This window comes from Bos indicus x Bos taurus, chromosome 8 (genome assembly GCF_003369695.1).
Source record: "Bos indicus x Bos taurus breed Angus x Brahman F1 hybrid chromosome 8, Bos_hybrid_MaternalHap_v2.0, whole genome shotgun sequence".
NCBI lineage: Eukaryota > Metazoa > Chordata > Mammalia > Artiodactyla > Bovidae > Bos > Bos indicus x Bos taurus.
The window spans coordinates 59,648,630-59,665,597 of NC_040083.1; the positions used below are offsets into that span (position 1 = coordinate 59,648,630).

The 16,968-nt window shown below is 53.3% G+C and overlaps 1 protein-coding gene across 3 annotated transcripts in view; it reads right to left on the reverse strand.

Moving 5' to 3' along the window:
- TLN1 (talin 1) overlaps positions 1-16,913 on the reverse strand; it is a 31,618-nt gene extending 14,705 nt beyond the window's left edge. Inside the window, exons 1-25 of one of the 3 annotated variants that reach the window (XM_027549614.1) lie at positions 16,629-16,912; positions 10,573-10,735; positions 10,231-10,328; positions 9,850-9,979; positions 9,615-9,767; positions 9,221-9,363; positions 8,989-9,116; positions 8,209-8,269; positions 7,487-7,591; positions 7,016-7,171; positions 6,165-6,266; positions 5,916-5,992; positions 5,505-5,685; positions 5,234-5,347; positions 5,014-5,122; positions 4,608-4,816; positions 4,387-4,485; positions 3,931-3,981; positions 3,226-3,393; positions 2,735-3,029; positions 1,998-2,164; positions 1,033-1,161; positions 707-823; positions 492-605; positions 154-288 (exon numbers count right to left, since the gene is read on the reverse strand). In XM_027549614.1, the coding sequence (XP_027405415.1) occupies positions 154-288; positions 492-605; positions 707-823; positions 1,033-1,161; positions 1,998-2,164; positions 2,735-3,029; positions 3,226-3,393; positions 3,931-3,981; positions 4,387-4,485; positions 4,608-4,816; positions 5,014-5,122; positions 5,234-5,347; positions 5,505-5,685; positions 5,916-5,992; positions 6,165-6,266; positions 7,016-7,171; positions 7,487-7,591; positions 8,209-8,269; positions 8,989-9,116; positions 9,221-9,363; positions 9,615-9,767; positions 9,850-9,979; positions 10,231-10,328; positions 10,573-10,702 (3,171 nt within the window). In that variant the 5' untranslated portion in view covers positions 10,703-10,735; positions 16,629-16,912. Of the gene's footprint in view, positions 1-153; positions 289-491; positions 606-706; positions 824-1,032; positions 1,162-1,997; positions 2,165-2,734; positions 3,030-3,225; positions 3,394-3,930; positions 3,982-4,386; positions 4,486-4,607; positions 4,817-5,013; positions 5,123-5,233; positions 5,348-5,504; positions 5,686-5,915; positions 5,993-6,164; positions 6,267-7,015; positions 7,172-7,486; positions 7,592-8,208; positions 8,270-8,988; positions 9,117-9,220; positions 9,364-9,614; positions 9,768-9,849; positions 9,980-10,230; positions 10,329-10,572; positions 10,736-11,054; positions 11,182-16,628 lie in introns of those variants that run through there. The other 2 variants (XM_027549615.1, XM_027549616.1) reach the window with 2 other exon arrangements.
- Positions 16,914-16,968: the final 55 nt, after the last annotated feature.

Genomic DNA, 16,968 nt, shown 5'->3' on the forward strand with positions numbered 1-16,968 from the left:
CGGGGTGAAGGGGGAGAGTTTGAGGGGTAGGTGGTACACAGGGTCTCACTCGTGGCTCAGGTTATAGTTATCCATTTTAGGATAGCCTGAACAGATTCTCCGTCATCCCAGGATACCCCCTTCATCTTCCAAAAAGATAGCCAGCTCCCTTACCTTCTGGGCAGCAGTACGGAGTTCAGCCAACGCGGTGCCAAGGTTTTTAGCACACTGACTCAGCTGCATGGCCGATGCTTGGTCCTGAATTGTTGGCACAGAGGCCTTTGCGGCTGCCACCATCTTCCCACCTGGCTGTTGGGGAACAGGTGGGCAGATGAAGCACACCATATGTCCTCTGGGCTTGGGTACAGGGATGGATGAGGGTCAGGATGTGGTTAGCACTGGGGTTCAGTACAGGGAGAGAGACTACTGGCAGAAACTTAAACTGATGAGATCTAGAGGCCCTAAGAGGAGTGGTAAGGGTGTGGTCTGAGTGGTCAACGAAGGGGCCTTGCCTGCAGGAAGCTTTGGCTGGCAGCGATGAGGGCTAGCTGAGCACTGGGGCTGTCAGGCTGCGCTTGGCTCCCTCGGACGCCCTGCACCAGCAGTGGAATCTGCTCTGCCACAGCCTGTGGGTAAAAATGTCATGAGCACCACCTCCCCACAGGCTGCGGGAAAGTCCCCACCTCCCGTACCTCCTCCGGCCCCCATGTGCTTCCTGGCGTCTCACCTTGCAGCTCTGCACCAGCAGGGGCTGGGGGCCAGCAGAGGCCTTGGGAGTGGAGGTTGCATGTTGGGCTGCTGCGATAGTCTGTGTAGCCGAGGCTGCAGCCTGTTTGGCTGCATGCTTTAAGGACAGAACAGTAAGGACAAGGCTCAGACGTTCCTGTCCCCATTCCTCGTCCCTGGCTTACCCTGCCCCTGCTATTCCCTGAGGAAGTAACTGCTGGCACTGAGGATGCCAGCATGCAGCAAGGACACCGAGCGTGCCCCCGCACGTGCCTCCTGATTTCATTCCTCCCGCAGCACCTACACACGCCTGTTTCCCAGCCTCACCTCAAGGCGCTGCACCAGCTTTTTCTTGATGGCGTTCTGTGCAGCGGCATTGGTTGCCATGCGGAGACCCTCTGCTGCCTCCCGCAGCCGCTGCTGTTGCTCCTCACTGTCAGGATTGGCGGCTGCTCCCTGAGAGGTGGCGAGAGAGACAGTGACCACCCAGAATCCCTGTGGATCCTAAGTAAGCGTTTCTCTGATGTCTCCATACTCACACTTGTTTTCTTAAAGTCACTTCTAACCACCCCTGCTGAAAGGTAATCATGGTTGAGACAAGCTCCCTCACGTGGGCAAATGGGGAGTCGTGCGGGCCCTGGCTTCCTTCTGGGATGCTGAAAGCCCTTCCTTAGGCAGGACTGTTTCTGCTTCCCCTCCTGGGAAGTGGCCTTATTTCTTCCCCACTGCCCACAAAATGCGACCAGCAAAGGGGAGTGAGCAGGGCTCTTGGGGACAAGGAGGACACGGTTTAGAGCAGGGATCTCAGAACACCAGAGCAGGGGCCCTGGTTACTCTGCAAAGTGAAGAGCCCAGTGTCCAGGGACCCAGGAATCTTTTGGCTTCTTCCTGCTGTCTTCTACACTTGGTGTTTCTGTGTCCCACTGCCTGGTCCTTCTCTATGCTGATAGCAACAGATCCCCTGGGACTGAATGCCCATGTGCAAGCATTGAGGGAGCAAGCAAGCGGCAGCCGCACAGTAGGGAACAGTCGGAACCACAGACCCTGGACTTAGAGGAAGCAGAGGGGCATGGTCTCCTGTCTGTCAGCAAGAACTCTGCGAGTCACACTGGCTGAAAGCCTGGCGCCATCCGCTCACTGCCGAGGGGTGCATCTACTTCCTCAGTGCTCCTGTATTTGTTCTCTTGTATCTTCTGCTTTTCCCAGGTTGCTCCCATAAATGAGGGTGATTATCTGGACCCTTCTACTTCCCACAGGGCCCAGTCTGGGGGTCTGCACAGAAGGCTCCCTACCTTGGCAGCCTCCACCATCTTGGCTGTGGCATCGGCCAGGATCTTGGCGGCACTTAACAGCTTGCGGGAATTCTCCAGATCACTCTCCCCTTCGGCATCAGCCTTGATGGCGTTCACCAGGTCAGAGGTGGCTTGGGCGAGGATGCGGGCCTGTCGCACCATCTCACCTGAGAGCATAGGCACAGTCAGCAAACAGAGCCAGAGTTGCTGAGAGGGTGTGAGGGTGGGGAGAGAGATGAAGACAAGGTAGATAAGGCTTTTAGGGGCAGCAAGCAGATGCAAAAGTTCTTGAATTGATTTCCCTGAAGTTACTGTTTTCTCGGTTCAGGATCTTGGAAAGGGACAGATCTCTTGGTGGGTTTTGATGGGGGCAGAGGTGACAGGGGTGGGGTGACAGTGGGGAAGACAGTCTCCAATGAGTATTTTCCACAGTCTTAAGTGGAAGAGGCTCTTTGTGAAGGGTTTTGGGAGTGACAGAGTGGAGGCGGGACAGCTCTCTCTTAATAATGCCACTTTCCATCTATTTTTGTGTATACTTTGGTATGATCTTTAACTGCACCAAGGAAGGCAGGGCAGTGATTCTATTCTTGCCTAACGAATAGGGAACTGGAGATTTCAGAGACTGAACACCCAGCCCCGTGCTGAGTCCTCAGTGGGGTGGTGGCAGGTCTGCAAGGAAGAGTCCAGCAGGCTCAGAGAACCTCATTGGGGTTGTCTTCCCAAGGGGGTGTCCTTACCAGCATCACCCATGGAGCTGAAGATGTTCTCGGTGACAGTGAGGATGGTGTCAGTGGCCTGGTCGTAGCGGCCAGCAGGCCCAGCCCCTGTGGCATGGGCCCTCACGTGCTGCAGCAGCTCATTCAGGGCCTGGGTGACAGCTGTGGCCGCAGCACCTACCCCCCGTAACAGCTGGGCATCCTCTGTGGCGGCCTGGGAAGCGGACACACAGCCCTCCACAGCCTTGGCCACTAGTCGCCCAGCCTCTACCAGCTGTTCTTGGCAGACTGGGGAGCTGATAGTAGGAGCCACCACCTGTGGGAAAAGTGAGTGTCAGAGGCGTAGGCGAGGGGAAGGAGTCGTGAGGTGTGGTGTCTGTGGTTCTGTGCTGTTCACAATAGTGATTAGGTTGGACAATGAAGCCTTGGGGGCCAGAGAGATTAGATGAGAGGCTCTTGTGTGCGTGGAAGCATCAGCTCTTGGCGCAGGCTGGCGCACCTTTGGGGCTCACCTTGGTACAGGCCACCAGCTGGGAGGTGGACAGGGCACACTGTGTTGCCGCAGCGATGACCTGGGTCTGAAGCCCTGAGTCCTCTGTTCGCTGGGCCACACTCTTGGCCTTGAGGACCAGGGCAGCTGCAGCGCTTGCCACGGCCTTGGCTAGCTGCATGAGCACGTCCTGTGAGAAACCAGTGGTCAGCGTGGCCTGAGATCCAGCTTGGGGTCCAAGGGCCCTTCTCAGAGGCGTAAGCTGTTTCATTAGTCCCATTGCCTCCAATCACAGAACAGTGTGCAGAAGCAACCAGAACCTACCCAAGCCCCTGCCTCGAGCATCAAGTAGGACAGAACCCCCACCAAGGAACAAACCCACACCGAGAGAAACAGTGTACACCGAAGGGAGGCGGATACACCCGGACGGCGATGGGGAGGGAGGGCAGGCGGGCAGTGCCGTTACAACAGGATGGCAGGGGGGTCTCTCCCACCCCCAGCATTTTTCTCTATTTCTTCTCCGTCTTTGGTTGGAAGCAGTCACCCTGGAGTCTCAGGAGCAAGTCCCTGCATGACCCTCTGGATCCCATTTCCTCAGGTCCTGCCTGTGCCACGCCTCCCCAGCTCCCGTCGTGCTCTGCTCCCCGGAGGCCAGGGCAGGGGGCAGAGCAAGTGTATGCGGCTCAGAGAGGACAAAGCTGGGAAGGCCCAGGCCAGAGGCCATTACCGTGGGGGGATCGGGGGGAGATGGAAACCCAGCCCCGCTGGGTGCACAGATCTGCATGGGAAATCCAGGATGACAAGTCAGCTGAGGAAACTAGCATGGGGTGGGGAGGGGGCAGCATCCTCTGGGTATGTGGTTACAGGACTAGAAGTGGGGTCAAGAGGCCCTCAAGTTGGGGTGAGGGCTACATATGGGGAGGCCTGGGAAAGACGATAGTGGCCAAAAAAAAATATCACCAATAAGGGCCAAGGGTGAACTAATAGGTTAAGTTGGGATTCAGGGGTTCTGAATTCTTAGCCCCCCAGAAAGGGACTTGGGGGTGGTTCCCAGTGTGATTCCTGGAAAGAGGTTCAGGTTGGCTCTGAGGGGTCAATTTATAGTAGCTGGACTAGAGCTGGATTCAGGATCAGAGGTCACTTCCTAGAAGCTGGGGTTCTGGGGGCTGGGTGAGTCACCAACCTGGAAGTGGGGGTCAGTATCACTTTCCCCAATTTGTTGCAACAGCTCCCCACTGGCCTGGCCCACGTTCCCAGCTGCTTGCAGCAGGTTCTGACGGGGCTGTGGAGAGTGAACACCGGTCAGAAGCTGCCCAGTCTCCGCCAAGATGTCCAGGGGTCCTACACGCCCACGGTTCCCCGTTTCCACCCTGCGATCCCTGGGCTTGGACCCTGGCCCCTGACCTCGGCACTGGCTGGCTGGGCACTGCGCAGCAGCTCTGACACCGCCCCCGCCAGGCCCTTGGCCGCCTGCAGCAGGGGCCGGCCGCTGCCGCCTTCATCCTCCAGCAGGGCAGCAAGCAGCTTCACGCCACGGGACATCTCCGTCAGGTTGGAGGAGATGGTGGTGACCGCACAGCCCACTGCCGTGTAGTCTGTCTCAGCAGGGTCCCCTTGCGGGAGGAAGAAGATGAGATCAGTCACAGGCAGTTAGTCACTCACACACACACATACACACACACCCCACCCCCACCCCCCACGCTGAGGGAGACGCACAGTTCCTTCCGTGAGTCAAGGTGCGGTCACACTCCTGCTTGCACATACTCGCTCTCACACCCCCATTGCCCAGAGACCTGGGCATCCAGCCTACCTGCTGTGAGGTTCACCACAGAGGCGGTACCAGCGGTGATGGCATCTACCTGGGAGTGGATTTCATGCTTGGATTCATCCATCTTGTTCTTACGCCAGGCCTTTGAGGCCTGAGGGGAAGAAAAACCAACCTCAGGATTGGCTCTGCTCCAGTTAACCCCAACCCTGGTCCTTGGAGTTCCAGCTTCAGCACCACTGGCCCTCCTCCATCCCACACTCACAGCGTCCTGGCCCAGAGGGGGCAGAGTGTCAAAGTCATCCAGTGTGGCCTGGGCAGCTTGCACAGCCTGCATGCTGGAGTTGATGGTCCCAGTGAGCGCCTGCTGGGCTGACGTCTACAAGACAAGGAAAAGAGTAACAGAGAACATTTAGAGAGAAAAAATAAAGGAGAGCCTGAGGCCAAGGAGAGGAATATGAACAGGGACACAGGAAAAGACTGCCTAACTCCCAGCTGGGCCCAGCAGAACTGTGGCAGCAGTAGGGCACCCTTACCAAAGGAGGCATGTGTCCTCGGTGCATCTGGCCACTGGTGATCTGCTGCTGGGCAGGTGGCATGCTGCCCACCTGGAAATTCTCGGGACCCGAGGCTCCGGAGCGCATGATGGCGGGCAGGGCCACGGAGCCATGCTCCACCTTCCCCACCCGGTTATACTGCTGCTGAAGCACAGTGGACCTGAAGAGGAGACAATCAGGGAGCGTTCTGAGGACCTCCTCCTCCTCTCATCCCCTTCCCACCTGCTATACCACGTGTGCTTGTCCTGTGCTCTGGGGGGTGTATGAGGCCTCATCACAGCCTGAGACTTGATAGAGAGCCATCCTAAGGACCCCCCACCCTCCCAGTCCTTGGGGTCATTCCGTGCCTTCCCTGACTGAGGAATGGGGTCAGCCCAGCTTCCTTCGTACTTTTTGGGGGACACGGAGTCCTCCAGCATAGTAGACTCCTCGTCTCCCTCCAGCCCAAAATGATCCTTGCTTTTTTTCTGTAGGAGAAAAAAGGAACAAGCGTCAAAGAAGAGGGAAGTGGAAAAGGCAGCCTCTTCTTTCCCCAGTCAGCCATCTTCCAGAAGCTGGGTCCCAGTTTCTAAAGGACCTGCGTGGGGCCAAGGTACAGGAAGAGACGGAGGAGGCGGGGGTGGGGGAGCCAGTGCTCACCTTCTTAAGGATGATGTCGATGTAGCCAGCGATGAGCTGAGCGATCTGCTCCCCCTCGGTCGTCTGCACCGAGTAGTAGCCATCTTGGTAGTCTCCGAAATCCTAGGGGGACAATGAGGGCAGGGCTCAGTGGGGAAGCCTGAGTCAACCTGGGACAGGAACGGGTGGGGCAAGAGCCCAAGGCCGAGCTGTTGAGGGTGCCCTCCCAAGCAAGCAGCCTCTGGGACAACAGCCTTTCTTCTGCCTCCTAGTTCTCTATTTCCCTTGGAGGGAAATACTTTATTTCTAAGGAGTATCTTTACACTACACAGTTTCAAATACATGGCATTTAGGAAATCTCTCTTCTGTCATCCTGATAAAATTGGGAGGACACATTCATCATTAAATGACCAGAGTTAAGGATGAGCACTAATATCCAAAATGGAAAAATCGCCTTTACTAATTTCCCTTCTCAGTGGGGCACTTCCTCAACGTGGGATCAGTCTTCAATTAGTAACGCTGAAACAGAAAGCTAGAGGCGGGGCTACTGTAAGGAGTCGCTGCTGAAAGAAGGGAGGCTTATTTTTCTATCATCTTTTCTTCCCTCACTCCAAGTGGCCTGTGATCTCAGCTTGCTAGTTACAGTTTGGTTCTGCTGATTTTTAAAACTGTTTCATTTTAGCTTCTCTCATTCTCCAGGACAGAGTTTCTCCTCTATTCTAAACTCCAAGTTCCTAACAATAGCTCCAAAGTTCTCCTTTTTTCTGGAATCATTTTCAGGGTACCTACCCCTGCACAGAGGGGTTGGGGAGACCCTGCGGCTGCCCCTTCTTTGAAAACACAGCCCTTTCTCCCCCAAGACCCCAGCTCACCAGGGTGAAGCTCTTGGGAGACGCAGCCCAGCGTTTTATGTTGGTGAGGTTCCATTCCTGGATCACCTCCTTGGTCTTCTCGTCCACTCGCATCACACACTCCTTAGTGATGCCCAGAAGCCTGGGCACCAACTTGTTCTTTCCTTTCATCTTTTCCTATGAGGCAGAGGTCGTGGATGTTATTAGTCAGGAGATCAGATCCAGACCACAAAGGGGTGCTGACAGAGGCAGGAGAGCTAACCTGGGGTGTCTACGGATGGACCTGGACACGGCCACATCAGGATAAAGCACAAGGGAAGAAAAACGCAGGGCAGGGAGAGAAGTGCTGACTAGGGGGCAAGTTTTCACAGGGAACAAAATGAAACTCTTGGGGAATGGCAGAAAATGTGACTCAGGGCAGGGCTAGAGACTCAGAGAGGAAAGGGTAAGGGCAGAGATACGGGTAGGCAGGGAGAAGGGTCAGTAACCCACCTTGACCAGGAAGAAGGAGACACCGTACGTCTTGAGGGAACGGGCTAGCTTCACGTAGCGTACCTTGGCCTCAATCTCACTCATCTGTCCACAGTTCTTGTGTGCCTTTGAGTATGAAATGGGTAAACTTTTAGCAAAATCTGAGTAACATGACATTGCAGACTAGATGTTAAGTTGGGATGTAAACTATGGTAGGAGAATATTATGGGAACACAGAAAAGGTTAAGGGATGCAGGCTATGAGAAAAGAGGTGAGGGGATAAGCTGATATAGACTATGCAGAAGCGATGGTTCAATAAGCGAAGGATACAGTTAAGGGACTTGGAAATGTTCTATAGATGTGAAGGGATAGTTAGGAAGTAGAAGGTCAAACAGAAGGCCTTTTGGGCTGAGGATTCAAAGAGCAGAGATAACACCTTCTGTCTGTACAAAGATCTACTCTTCACAGTGATTCCCTATCTGTCCTTTTCAGGGCAGATAGCTATCCCATGTTAAAGGGAAAGGAAAGAAAACAAGATTATTGAACTGAGTTCCACAGCAGATGCAGTGATGCAGCACAGACCAGAAGCCCAGGTCTTTTGCTTTCTGGGCACAGGAAAGGTAGGAGAACAGCTTGGTGGGCGGAAGCAGGGTAGGGGTGACGAGGAGGGGGTCCATTCAGTCAGTAGGATTAGGCAGCAAAGCTCCCAGGTCATCCCAAACATGTCCCTTGCCCCCATTCACCTGGAAGATCTTACGCTCTCCCTTCTGCTTCACATACTCCTTGGGCAGGAAGTCCTTCAGGCTACACCAGAAAAGGGAGGGTCAGCATGTAGTGGACAGCATCAGGGCTATGTGGGCCGGGGACTGTGGGCCTGGGGGTGTGAGGAGATGTCTAGGAGAGTGTTATCTTTGGGGAGAAGGAAGATTCAAGGCACGAGAGTCTAGATTGTCTCTGAAATTGAAGTGACTTAGTACTAACTCTTGAATGCAGTCTGCATCTCTCTCTACAGGGAAAGAGACTGAGGGAACTTGAGTTGGAGGCTCATTTCCTGGGGAAAAGAATAACTAGATCACAATTTTAGGGAAACAAGAGCAGAAGGGGCTCACTAGAAGGATGACCATGCTTGTAGGAAGCTGAGAAAGCCACATCAAACTCTATATATTCTGAGAAATACCAGTGGATGAGACCTATGAGACTTCTGAAATCTGATGTTTCCTGTGACAAAAATGTACCCTGTTTGCCTCTGGCTATTGCAGCACAATTCTTCAGAGACTCTCAAAAAAGTGACATGCTTGCTTCAGAGGGAGGGGGCAGGGGCAGAGTCTGGACTACTTTCACATTCCACAAGGGAAGAGACACGTGGAGGACGGAGGCTAAACAGGCCCCCATGGGGGTCAGGCCCTGGGAACTCAGAAGAGGAAGCAGGGGAGAAGGCCTGGGACAGAGACAGGCGCACTATGCTAGGGCCATGGTGGCAGGGAGTCCTGGGCCCTGACAGGTATGGGATGAGGGCCACTCACTCGAGGAAGCCGGCCTTGTGCTTCTGCTCATTGTGGGGCCCAAACTGGATCTGGCATTGGAAGCCAGCAAACTCACAGGCCTTGTCGAAGGAGACAGGATGGGAGCCATTCAGGATGTCATCTCGTGCCTGGGGAGCACAGAGGAAACAAATGCTGTGTGGGGAGCAGGGGCGCCCCCCCGCACTCCTGCTTCTCTCCCTGCCGCCCACCACCGGGCCCATCCTCTCCCTACCTGCACGTAGAGAAGGTTCAGCTGGACGGGGTCCCGGGAGTCCACGTTCTGATCTGAGTAGAAGAACTTCCTCCGGAGCAGAAGCGTTTCGTGCTCCTCCACTCCCTGCTCCCTCAGGGTCCGGCCATGGTCCAGCCAGTTCACTGGGACACAGAGGGTCCCCTCAGTGCCAAGTCCCTGCAGCCCTTACACCGTCAGTCTTTGATTTTTTGTTTCTTCATGTCCCGCCCTCTCTAATACATTCCATTCCATGAGTGTAGGACTTTGTTTTACCACAGATGCAGCCCGTGTTTAAACAGTGCCTTGCAAAAGAAAACTCAGAAAATAACGCAGAAATGGCTGCCCCCGACACCCCAGTTGTTTTAAATGCCCTCGCCAGTCCCCTTCTGCTTACACTCGTCATCTGTGTGCAACTTCTGCTTCAGTTTCTCCATCTTCTTTTCGTCTCGCAGCAGTGTCTTGTCCTTTCGTAAGGTCCCTGTCACCTCCTCCTTCTTCTCTTCCATAATCTCTCGAACCAGTGAATATTCATCATGGTTGGTGATGCCTGGGAGAGGGGGTGGGTTGGTAGCATCCCCAGCAGAGTTTTTAGGCTTCTTTCTGAGCCCCCGGCCCCGCACGCCCCTTACCAATGCGGGCACAGATGGTCATGAGCATGTCCGTGACAGTCTTCGAGTCGTCCACCATGACAGTCTTCACGGTGCCGTCCAGCATGCGGATCTTCAAGGGCCTCTGTTTCTTCCTATACTCCATGGTGTCCTATTGTGTCAGAAACAGGAGGGGCCCACTTTAAGCTAAAGATATTACTTTCTTTTTAGGCAGCCAGAGAGGGAAGGAAAGTAGATTACTAAAAGGAAGACTGGTGGCTTGCTTGAAAACAGGGTATTATGACTGCGTATATTAGAAAGCATGGGAGAACTCAAAGACATCAGATATGGGTGCTGAATAGGAGGCAGAAGGAGGGAAGTGATGGCAGAGGATATTGGTGGTCCTTGTGAAGTGATACTCACCCCGTTTCGGAGCATGTAATAATCCAAAGCCTTCCCTGCCTCCAGCCATATACCCTTTTTGGGGTCATCATCTGACAGAAACAGCCCAAAGTCGCTGGCTAAAAGAGAAGATGGGTCAGCTTAGGCTTAAAAAAAAACCCCAATGTAGTTGAATGGCTACACCACTATCCCTTATTATTTTCCCAGTGACCCTGGGCCTAAAGAGGAGGGCAGGGGCCAAGGAACACAGACCTGAGATGAGAAGACTTGGGGGACAAGAGAGTCATCTCCCAAGGCCAAGAGCCTGGGAACAAGAAGGGACCAAGGGCTCCCACCCCAGCCACCTGGGCAGTCAAGACTCACGAGGGCCAGATAGGGCCTCTGGGATCCGCTCACGGATGATCCGACAGGCGTCATACACCATGGTAGACGGCTCAAATTGCATCGTCTTCACCACATTCCCAATGCTGATCTTCAGCGAAAGTGCAACCATGGCGGCGGCTTCTTCTCTCCAGCCTGGCTATACCTGGCCCATGGCATCAGGGCATTAGAATACACCCTCATTGGAGAAGAGGAGGCCCCCCACATGGAGACCCGGGAAAGGGAGTCACCAAAGCAGAAAACAGTGAGCGTGTTTTTTTTAATGATATTAAAGAGTGAAAGATGAGCTGTATCAAAAGGACTAGTCTTAGGCATCTGAGACCTCTGAAGGAGAGGTTGGTCTGCAAGGCACAAAGGCAGGTCTGAAACAGTGTTACCTGAGGACGCACCCCACCCCCAGCACTGGAATCTGGGCCTCCCTTCTTTCTTCCAAGTGTTTCTCTCTTACCCTTGTCCCTGCTCACCTCCTTTCCCAGTCCTGTCTCTGCACTATTTTCACCCTTCTTGGTTCAGTCTTTTTCTCTTTGTCTCTTACTATATCCTTCTGGCTTCTCTCTGTCTGGGACTTCCAGAGCGCTGCCCTGACTCATCACGTGATCTTTCCTTTCACAGCTTTATTCTCCTTCTCTGCAGAATGAAGACGTTATATTAGATAATCCCCAAGGGCTCTTGAGCCCTGCAAACACTGACTTAAGCTAGTCTGGCAGGGAGGCCCAACACTGCTGTTCAAGCCATCCTGGCTTACGTGTCTCAGCTCTCCAGTAACTTGACATGCTGGGGGCCTCCCGGAGCAGCTCAGTCCACATTTGGCTCCCCCAGAAGTCAAGCCAGAATCATGGTTTTTCTAATCCAAAGGGATCTCAAAAGTGATCTAGTCAACCCTTTAATTTTGCAGAACAGGAATCAGACTGGGTATGTGTATGTTTCAAGGCAGCTCAGAGAGAGAGCCCAGTCCCTCTTAACTCCTCAGGCCTTGCTGCTTCTAAGATAGCAGGTTAATACCCAGTTCTCACCATAACTCCTCCTATGCTCTGTCCTCTTCAGTAAGTCCTTCTCAAACACTGCCCTCCAGCTCAGCTGCCTCTCCTGATAGTGTCTTCCTTACAGCTGGCTGGGGACACTAGTCCCACACAGCCTTCCCCCGCCCTCCAGGCTCCACCCTCCATGGAGGTGGCAGGTGGCGCACAGTGCACCAGACAACAAGTCTGCCTGGCAGCTGATGATGTGACCAGCTCCGTCCAGGGATTGGTGCCTCTTACCTAAGAGAGGTGAGCACATCTAGGCAGCCCATTCCCCTCTCTGCAAACTGCTAGTCCCAAGGGGGAGAAAGCACAGCTAGAGGAAAGCTTGGAAGTGGAGGATGGGGTCTTAGAAGCAGAAGGTAGGAAACAGGAGGCAGCAGCTGAGAACCAGGGAAGCTGGGAAGGGGTGTGTTTTTGGAGGGTGAAGAGATGAGGAGAGATTGAAAATCTAGGTAGAAACAGGAGACAGGAGGCAGATGTGGCAAAGGTCTGCATCAGGAGTCTGACAGACAATTTCTGACCTTATAAATAATCTCGAGTCTCCAAAAAGAAGAAACCACAGCTCTCCCTCAATCTTTACTCCCAACAAGAGGGGACCCTCCCACTCTCCCCAGTTCTAGGTCTCTGCCCCCGTCCCCATCCCTGGCACACCTCTCCTGATAGCTGGACAGACCTGGCTGTAGGGTCGCTGGAAGGCTGGAAGGTCTGTCAAGCCGAGGACACACTGAAAAGACCTTCCACCCTCAGCTGAAATTGCACATCTCCCCCCATTTCCTCCGGACATATGGACACCCCCCTTCCTCCTTAAGCACGGAAACCTCTGTTGAGACCCCGATAAGGGAGTTGACTCATGGCTACCCTCACTTTCAGGCTGGTCCTGAGTGGACACCCACAAAGCTACAAGTGGGTGAAGGAGCAAATGGAATCAAATGAGTTGGGGGCAATGAGAGCACAGAAGCGGGCCCCTGGAAGTAAGGGGAGATGCTATCCAATTTCTGTTCCGGCTAGAGAACTTTGCTCCCCTTTCTACTTTCTGTCATGTTTTATGGAACAGCAACAATCCCCCCCCCACCCCCACACCATGTCCCCCTCCCAGAGAGCTCCTCCTCCCTCAAGACATTCCTGAGATGCATTCCAGAGGAGTTGGGCAATTGGGGGGTGGGGGTGTGGGGAGGATAGAGGACAGAGGTCAAATCCCAGCAAGGAATGGAATGTAAGTGTACTAGGGGTAAGGAATTTGGGGGACATGGAGAATATAGTCAGAGCAGATACCCACAGAGGGAGCTGCAGAGAGACAGGGAGTTACAGAAAGGGACAGAGGGAGAGAGAAAGCTGAAGACAGACTCAGAATGTAAGAGGGTTGGGGGGAGTAACACTCAAGCCTGTTACCAAATTTGGCCTCTGAGTCTGTAACCGCGGGGAAGGGGGAGGGCTGTGGGTGAGACTGACATATCCGGCCTCAGGCTGCGGCAGGCTCATTTAGGGCTGGACTGGGCAGCTGAAGGGCTGGACCTGACCTCCCCCAGCATAACCCTTCCCTACCTCCATCCTGATCCATGCATATTCATTTTCCCTAAATGTACCCCAGCCTATGCACAGAGCTCTTTCCCACAAAGTTACTTATAGTCTCTACATACATACACATTATCTCAAGCACACAGCCCCTACACAGCTCCATCACAACAACGTTATCTTCTCATAAAGACTCTGCCTCTGTCATCAAGCACACAACACTCAGCCCCAACGTCTCTCTGTGTGCTTTCTCCTTCCAGTCTTCCAGTGAGCAGTTCTGAGGGCCTGTTGTGGGGAAGGCCCTGGTTTTCAGTGGCTGGGAACCAAGAAGGGTAAGCACTCGCATCTGCCCTCAGCAGAGTGGATAGCTACATACAGAGTTATAATAAAAGGCAGGATGAGGTAAGAACCAAACAGTACGTGCTCATGAGAGAGATCCCTTTCAGGTCAGGGAAAGGGGACTAAAATGTCTCCATGAAAAATGTCATTTGAAGTCAAGATTTAAACAAATAAAGGTAATCAGAAAAAAACAATGATCTATCTTTTATTGACGATATGTCAATTGCTTTGTGTACACAATTTCATTTAATCCTTACAACAACCCTGCAAGGTAGGTGTCGTTATTTCCATTTTTACAGATTAGGAAACTCAGGCTCAAAGAAGTTAAACACTTGCTCAAGGTGCTTGTCCAAAGTCACACAGCTAATAAGTTGTGAAGCCAGGATCCAAACCCAGGTCTTTCTGACTCCAAAGCCCAAGCTCTCTCCACTATTCCAACCAGCCGGAGATGAGTCAGGGGTGGCATTCCAGGCAGAGAGAATAGCATAAGCAAAGGTGGAGAAGCAGGAAATCACGAAGGAGCATTCAGGGAAGTGAGGAGCAGGCTGGCTGAAGCACAGGGTACCTGCAAGTGAGCAGTGATGGGGAAATCAAGGTTAGGATGGAAAGGCAGGGGCGGACTCAGGAAGAGGATGCGGGATTTCACCTACCAGAGGACAACAGGAGGCCAAGGGAGGCTATGATCAGAGAAGGGGCACAACCAGAACTAGACTTCAGGAAACTCACTCTGGCACCTACCTGGGAGGTTAGTTATAAAGACCCTGCACTGGCACAAGTCGGAGGTAATGAAGCCAGAATTAGAAAGGTGGAGAGGAGGATGTCACTCATCAGAAATTTGAAGAGGTAGAACCAACAGGATCTGATGACAGGCTTAACTCAGGAACCAGGGGCCCAAGTGAGGCTGGAGGCCCACAGCTTCCAGTCATCAGCAGGTACTCAAGAGTGCCTGAATTTAGCTAAGGTACTGGGGAGAGGGGAAAGAAAGGACAGGAGGAGGTGAGAATGCAAACATGAGGCTGCCTTAGGGGATGCAGTTAGCAGTCAGTTAGGGGCAGAAAGGATGGGCTTAGTGACTATTATCAGACTGGAAATGGGGGAATAGAAAAATGCAAGGACAGGCTAGGGAAGATAACAGTAGGAAAAATATGGATATAATAAGTTACTGAATCAGCCTGGGGGAAGAGGAAGGATACTTATGTGAATCGAGGCTAAGACAGGGAATGAGGTCAGAGGCCAGGTCAGGTGGTAGGAGGTTGAGAAGAGATGTGTAGTCAGTGGCTAAATCAGGTTAAATGAGTGGAACAGGGGTACAGGGAAGAGACGCTGGCAGTGTCTAAGTAAAGATGGAGTTGACAGGGATGGGCTGACGCCAGTGGCTGGGTCAGGCTGGGTAGGGGACAGTGTTGTGGTCAGTGGCAGGGTCAGGCTGGGAGTGAAAGGGGGTGTGGTCAGTGGCCTGGTTGGGCGTGGGATCAGCAAGACCCAGTTTCCTCTTTGGGTCTCATTTCCTCTTTTCTGTTGGGGGAGTGGGGGAAGGGGATCTATAACTGGACCAAGAAATTAGGAGGCTTAGAATCAGGGAATGGCATATAGCCGGGACTGTGAGGGCTTGGCAGTAGTGCTGAGCTGGTGGTGGGGTATTTAGCAGATAACCAGGAGGTATGTAGGTGAATGAGTGGGTAAATATGGTGGGAGAGTGCTTTAAAATGATGGGAAAGCTCAGATGTGGATGAAGGAAAATGAAGGTGGGATGTGTGGATTAAGAGGTGGGAAGGGAGGCAGAACTGAGGCTGAGAAGGTAACATGAACAGCATGGGAAAGCTAAAGGCAAGGAAAGTATTCTGTCAGTGGGTACGCCTGAGGGTGTGAAATGCAGGGCCAGGGAGGAGAGTTGGAGAGGAAGGCTTAATTTCGAGGGACTGAGGGAAAATGGAGGCAGTAGGGCTGAATTTTCAGAGAATTAAGCCACCCTCTTCTTGCATGGGAACAGTTTCCTTGGTCTGCTTCCCCCTTAATCACCAGTCCCTTCTCCCCTACGCAGTCCGCCACGATTACTAAGCCCTGTACATGTCCTGGGTGCCTAACTCTTTTCTAACTCCTACCTTGTAAACAACAGGATCCAAGAACCCTCCCCCTCAACTGTGGTGGTCACAGCAAGAGCCTGAGGCTTAGAGAATAGAATTAAGCTGAAATCCCTGATGCCAGCAATTCCAACTAGCCCAGAACCCTAGCCTGAAATTAGTCTGTCATTTCCCTGGGCCAAAGAAGCCTTCCCCACACAACAAGGGCATCTACCTACTGCCAATCTCTTAAATTTCACCTGCCTGAGGTCAACTACCCTGACCTCAACTACAGCACAGAAAACTGCCGGAAATTTCTAACATTAACGCTGACCGTAATTTGTCTCCTGATTCCCAGTACTGGATTTGACAGGCATCCCTGTCCTACCACATACCTGAATCCAATCCCTGATCCCTAATTTTGATCTAATTTTTACCTGTAGCACCAACTCCGGACCTTTAACCCTAAATCTTGATCCCTAAACCTAAAGTTCATTTGTCACTTGATTCCTGATTCACCCCTTTCTTGTTTATCCCTTGTACTGTCTATGCTAACCTTCTCTAATCCCTAAAACTGGATTTCTAACCTAGTTCCTGTTGTTGACCCTTAACCTGAACTCTGACAAACCTGAACCTGAACTCTAACTAAACTTGGTCGTTATAGAAAACAAAATAATACCTTTAATCCAAACTTCACCTACACAAAACGCACCTCACACTAATAAATCTAAATTTTAACCCCAGCTTTACACTCCTAAAGCTAACCTTAACTCCTAAAACCCAACTCCACTTAATCCCCAACTCACCCGTTCCTACGCACGTACCCGCTATCAGCTAACCTCAAAGCCGATCCCGGCCCTGCGCCACACTGCCACCCACTCCTCACCCTCCCTCAAAACTATCCCAGGCCGAGGACTGCTCCAGGAAGGGCCTGGCTGCCGAAAAACGGCCTATTTAACTCAGAGCAGAAGCCGAGATACACCGGACGCGAACCTCTCCAACATGACCCGAAACAGACGCAGAAGTCAGGGGCCCTGCCCGCCCGCCTCCCAGGCCTGGCGTCGCGGCCCCACCCTGAGGCCCCAGTTCGCCCGGTCCGGCCTACCTGCGCTGCCCGGCTCTGTGCCCCGCCCGCCGGCCCGCTAACCCGCTCGTTCTCCCGGTGGCTCTCGGGCTGCGGCCTCGCCCTCCCTTCGACACTCTCGGCCACTTCCGTCCCGGGAACGTCCCCCACCCGCGGGCGGCGCCCTGGGCCCGCGCTCTATGGTAGCAGGCACTGCAGGAAGCTGCTCTGGCCCCAGCTCTCGATGCTCGGGAGCCCGCCGACGACCGGCAGCCCCTCCCCAGCAGGAAGCGAGCGTGCGGTGCGGTCCCGAGGAAGCGCCCGAACTGCGCCCTAGTTCCCTTTTAGGCGCTAATCCTTCCTTTTTCTAGCCCGGGGCGGA